This window comes from Cryptomeria japonica, chromosome 2 (assembly GCF_030272615.1).
Source record: "Cryptomeria japonica chromosome 2, Sugi_1.0, whole genome shotgun sequence".
Lineage (NCBI taxonomy): Eukaryota > Viridiplantae > Streptophyta > Pinopsida > Cupressales > Cupressaceae > Cryptomeria > Cryptomeria japonica.
The window spans coordinates 177,281,121-177,287,433 of NC_081406.1; the positions used below are offsets into that span (position 1 = coordinate 177,281,121).

General features: G+C 35.1%; 1 protein-coding gene across 1 annotated transcript; it reads right to left on the minus strand.

The window, feature by feature from the left end:
- Positions 1–3,927: 3,927 nt before the first annotated feature.
- LOC131051943 (patatin-like protein 2) lies at positions 3,928–5,860 on the minus strand. Its single transcript, XM_059213558.1, has 8 exons — positions 5,729–5,860; positions 5,445–5,635; positions 5,174–5,348; positions 4,916–5,090; positions 4,764–4,828; positions 4,420–4,641; positions 4,122–4,297; positions 3,928–4,027 (listed from the first exon to the last, which is right to left on the minus strand). The coding sequence occupies exons 1-8, from the start codon at positions 5,858–5,860 to the stop codon at positions 3,928–3,930; spliced, it is 1,236 nt and encodes a 411-aa protein (XP_059069541.1).
- Positions 5,861–6,313: the final 453 nt, after the last annotated feature.

A 6,313-nucleotide genomic window follows, 5' to 3' on the forward strand; every position in this document is an offset into this window, starting at 1 on the left:
GACGCTCAAATTTAGGAAGAGTTGATTGAATGTCTCTTCTTGCAAATGAATGTGGCCATGAATAAGAACAATGGGCTTGAGGCGACAGCCTTGGGTTGATGAGTTGGATGGGGATAGAGTTTGGAAAATTGGTAATGATCTTATGGGCATTATGGGGTAGTGGGAAATGGTGGGTGGAAATTTTACTGACACGGACTCTATGATAAAGAATCCGGGTAGCAAGCATGAGCTTGAAGAGGTCAACAAAACCTAGGGGGGCCTTAAAAACAAAATTGAGGAGGTCAACTATGCTTGCAGAGATGTGGCTAGCAAGGACAATGCCTCCCTATAGGCTATCCATGATGAGATAGAAATGACAAGGGTGAAAGAGTGATGGCACATGGATTCCTTTCCCATGGAATCCGGCCCCATTGCATTGATGATTAAGGCTAGCCGTGACTCTGCGTTGCTCTCCTAAATGGTTCTGGGATTAGTTCAAGTGAAAAAATTATTTTTTCAGATAAAGTGCTTAGTTTGTGTCAAGATTGGCAGGACAAGGATACCCCCAAGTAGTAGGCCATCAGTTGGTGCCTGTGCGCGAGAGATGTTTTGTGTTTTGGTGGACCTACATTTTTTTAATATTTTTTTTCTACATGTTGGTTTTTTAGTTTAGGTGTTGGTTGTCTGTTCTCCCTGCTAGGTTTTTTGTTGTGTTTGGTAGGGTTTTTTTTGGTTGGTTGTGCATCCCTCAGCCACTCTTGGTGTCGCTTTGTGGTTATGCATTGGTACAGGCCTATCCCACCTTTATTAATGAAAACAATATGGGGGAAAACCATCCTTGCTGAGAACTCTATCTCAGAAGCATGACTGAGATTAGGTCAAAGTAACAGCTTGGTTAGAAGAAAAATTTGGAACAGTTACTTGAATTGAAGACCCTAGAAGAAGGCTTTGGCTTGAAAGAAACCTTCCGAGATTAGATTTGAGGGAAGGGGAATCGAAAAAGGACACTGTGAAGACTACCAATTGAGAATTCTTGGTTGGCCTCTAAGAAGGAGCTTCTTCAAACATTACAAGAGACATATTTATGTATTTCATTATAGAGAAAGAGGCTAAATTTGATGCAAATGAACATAGATTAGAGTTACAGAACGAATCATTAAACACCCTTATTTCTTCATTGTGGGTGGCGTGATAGGCTGAGGTGAAATGACCCAGATTATCCATATGCTCATCCACTATAGTTAACTTATTTCTATCACAATTTGTTGAACCCAACAATCATATTTAGATTTAATAACAATAGATTGAAAAGAATTTTATATAGATCAAGAAGAAGACAAAGCAAGAGTAGAATATTTGCGTGTTCTAACGGATGGAGATCGCACCTCAGAAAAATTCCCATCTGATTTCCTAATGTTTGAATGATGTCCAAATCTCAATATTCCGATGGGAGAGAGTGCCAAAATACCCAGAAGAGGGAAAAATTTATTATGGTTAAATGGGGGTTAAAATTAGGTACCCATGATTGAGTAAACAAGCCAAGACCCTCAAAAAACCAAGATTTGCATCTATGAGTACAATCTTGATCAGACTTAATAGAAAATATCATAATAAAAAATCCATTACCATTATCGTTATAAAAAAAATCATTAACCCCAATTTGAAAGCTTATTAATATTTGGAGAGAAATTCCAGATCTTACCAATAAGAGCCCTGCTTTGAAGCTATGAGAGATATCTTGAAACTCGCTCCTCTAAAAATGACACTTTAAATACCTCAATGCCCTCCCACTGACCAATATTTTGAGAAATAAGAGGCTTCTCATAAACCAAAGGACAGATTGGTTCATTACTCACTCACCTTTTAAGATCCAACGTTTTTATACTTAAATTAAATATTAATTAAAATTCAAGTTATATTATGATTAATTGAAATATTTAAAGCTAGTTTATAGTTTTTCAAAATTTTGATTAGTAATAAATATTATATGTATTGTATTTTATATATTTTCAATCCTAAATTGAATCATTATATAGTTAAAATAAGATTATATAATTTTGGTTATAAAAAAATAAATAGCTCTTAAATTAATTTAATGCTTTCTAATTAATTATTTTTATAATCATATCTTAATTAAAAATATAAAATAATTATGATTCCAACTTAATCTCTCTAACTATAATTATAACAATAAATTTATTCTTAAATATAATATTTTATTATAATTATCTAAAAAGATTATAAATATATTTGAACTATTTTCAACTTTGCTCTTAATCTTTATTCTACCTAATTATGCCTCATCTTAATTTTAATCCTCATTAATTTTGATTCCATAAAATTAAAAAATTTAAATATTATAAAAATAAATGAGATAGAGTAAAATCTAAGCATTACTAAAGTCAAACAATAATTCATTTCAATTAATCGAACAAGATAGGTTGATCAACTATTAAAATGATTTTAAATACAATAGTAACATCTATGCCATGAGTAGCTTGTAAGGAGCATTATAAATGGAAGAATCATGTCACACATTCAATCAATGCAACGACGATACAAACCAGTCCCCTTGTACGATGTTGTCACTGAATAATGCAATAATAAGACAGAATTCTTTGAAGAGGCCCAACTAAGTGCTGTAGGGGACGTTTATGCATCCACTCCAAGCACTTTTGGAATGAACATAAACCTTACCATATTGGCTGGTCAATCTCTAATTAATCAACGTTATTAATATTTTGGGAACATAAAGTTATCATTTAGCTGAAAAGAAGACAGAGCGACATGGCATGAATTGTGCTGTTTGCTGCTACACTAATTAGCTGTGTGGCTCACCAACACCCCGAAATGTTTTTTTATTAAAAGCTCTACACAAAAATTCTAGCATAAGGTGTGACTGGAATGGAAGAAAGAAGTTCAGATGTTTATTCCAACACCATGGCCATTGGAATGGTCATTCACGGAAAGTACAAAAGATGCGCTCTGTTTATCCCTCAACTTCTTCATTATGTGATTCGTTATCTCTATGCAATTTGTATTTTCTGTTTAATCTGCTGTAAGCTTAATTTTTTTCTGTTTTCTTAACATTCTCATCTCGAAATATTTCTCCCCATTATTGTTGTTCCCGCCACTTTGCTTCCGAGATTTTACGAAAGGAATTTGCAAGCACACAAATATGTTTCCAAGATGGTAGAGGGGAATCATCACTATTCAATAGCTCTGCACTGCGGACTGAACATGAATGATCTGATGTTAAGTGATTGACATTAAGCTTTCTGTTGATTAAAAAATTTGGATAAAATAAGAAATTTTAATTTTTTTTTTTGTCAAATTTGAATCGTTTTAAATGAATCTATTATTTATAAAACTAGTTGAATGAACATAATAAGGATAAGACTGGATACCCTCAATTTCTGATTTCTTATCATAATTGATTGATCAAGTATTAAATGTTTTAGGCATCCAAATAATACTGACTTCAAATCTTCTATAATTAAAAATACTATTAAACACCAAACAAAAATCATAATAACATCTATACTCTTTAATCCAACGATAATACAAACCATTCCACGAATACAGTGTTATCAGTAAAGAATACAATAATAAGACAATTCCTTGAAGATGCCCAACTAAGTGCTGTAGGGAACGTTTATGCATCCACTCCAAGCACTTTTGGAATGAATATAAAACTTACATTGCCTTGTTGTCCACAACTGCAATGCTATTAATATTTGGAGAACATAAAATAATAATTTAGCTATAAAAAAAAAACACAATGAAATGAAATCTATTAGTTGGCAAAAACACAGCTAAATCTTGAATTGCTGTGTTTACCACTACATAAATCAGCTGTGTGGCTCACCAACACCCGGATATGTTTTTTAATTAAAAAGTCTACACAAAATTCTAGCGTAAGGTGTGATTGGAATGGAAGAAAGAAGTTCAGATGTTTATTCCAACACTATGGCCATTCATAGAAAGTGCAGAAGATACGCTCCGTTTATCCCTCAACTTCTTCTCCTTGGAGAGTCGTTCAGCCATTCTGGCAAGTGGAAATGATAGTTATGGTGAGAACAAAATGATAGGAAACCAGGATCTGAAAATACAAGGAAGAGTTAGAGAGTTATGGGAGATACTTAGTCAATGCCATCCTATTTGTGTAGTCGTTCTTCACTGTCTCAGGACGCCCAGTCTCCAAATTTAAACTTCTAACAGGCTTATCCAATAGTTCCTGGCCTTTCTTCACAAGATTCCTCAGGTTCTCATCCGTACTGAGGTCCATCTTTGCTTCGCTTCCTTTTAGTTGCCATTCCTACAGTATGAAAGCCCACATGTTAACCATACAGAAAATTACAGCAGAAACATGGTCTGTAGAATTATAGATCTAGAGGCCTTATCGTTTCAAGGAACATTATTGGAAACTATGAAAAAGACCTGGAGTCTAAGATAGTTTTCTTTGACATGATGGAGCATCAAAGCTGTATGAATGTTGACCATGTCTGAACTTGCATTCATGATAGATTCTATGAGAGGGGTTCTTCCATCGTGAGTAATCCACTTCAAGCTTCCCCATGTGGCAGCCTTTTTTGCGCCCCATTCAATACCCTCTTCTAATCCCGTTCCAAGAGAAAGTACAATAAAGTGGTCAAGGTGCTCCTGTAAATAACAACCTCTGGTTAACATAGTTGAGCTTCTAATTAATATTTCCCAGCATCAAGCATTCGTTTTATATGAGATGTTTATTCTAAATAGTATCAAAATACAATACAATACAATACCTTTTTGTTACTATTCTTGTATCCTGATGAACTGCTCGAGTGACTAAGTTCATTGCTATCAAGGTCTGCATAATTAGAAAATTGTTGTGAGACCCTTATAATAGTTTATTGATGTGAAATAAAAATCTGATCAAAATCTCTACTCATAATACAAGCAGGCATTACAGGATTATTAGCCGCTACTCCTCCATCTACTAAGTTAAAAACTTGGGTCTTTCCGTCACTGGAATTTGTTGTAAACTGGTGAGATGGAAAATAGGTAGGAGCTGCAGTTGTGGAGAGGCATACGTCCATTAGATGTGGATTCTTCAGCGGATCTACTTTCGCCTGCACATATCATCGTAAGAATCATCCTCGTCTATTCTTCATCTTCATAACTCAAGATCATCCTATAAAATAAAATGAAATACCTCATGACTGGCGAAAATTGTAGGAAACTGCGTCTTGATATCGAAGGTGGGTATCACCAGGTTAGTAGCCGTATCACACAGCCGTCTTTCGTGAAATTTCTCTTGTTCTAAGATATCGACCAGATGTTTGCCATTGTATTTGGGACCAAAAATGCCGTGAAAAATATTCCATTTGCTACGAGTCCAACAACAAGAGAAGTTTTGCGTAAACACAACAAATACTTATTGCAAGAGAATTTTACTCCAAATATTGCAATCACTTGCTACTAACCTTGGTTGAGGAAATATCAAACTCGCATTCTTCAAGTAGAAATCTTCAATTTTCTGGGTACTAAAAGGACGATTGTGTTTGTGGTCATTCGGGTCTATAGTGGCTAACATTGTGGTGATGAGACCTCCAGTGCTGGTACCTGCCATTATATTGAAATAATCTGCTAGTCTGGCATCTTCCCCATCCAATTTCTGATAAAAACGAAGCATTTCAGTAAGTAATACATTTGTGCAAATAAAACTATATGAATTGTGCAGCTAAAGAATACAATTTATAAACTGTACCTGCAACTGGTGCTCTAAGAATTTGAGCAATTGCACAGGAATAAGACCCCGTACTCCTCCTCCATCGACACTCAGGATTCTAGCACCCACGTCCCCCGAGACATCGATTGGAAGAAGCTCCTGATTCGACATCGGTTGCAAGAATTGGAAGAATGTATGGACAGACTTACAAGGAATTAGCTATATTGAATTTGCCCCTACAATAACTATGCATATATAGAGGATAGATGGAGCTTACGAGCACATGGTACATGGCTCTATATAAAAACATGTTAAACAATCATTATCCATCGGTCTGCGAGCAGCCCGAAAATGCCATAAACAAACCTTTCTTTTCACGTCTCCACCTTATCATCATCGAGAATTTAAATTAAAGTATGTTTAATGTGACATTACACTGTTCTCGGGTCTTTTTCGTTTCCTAGCCGTCGGCTATCTGGTAAAAAATATTTTGCCGAATTACACGATGTGTCGTGTTTCAATTTTATTTGACGGATAAAGTGGGACAGTTACGTGTTTCCTTAAAAATTACCTTGATGCCAGGTATTCCTATTAAGATGAATCATGCGCACTATATATTTTAGT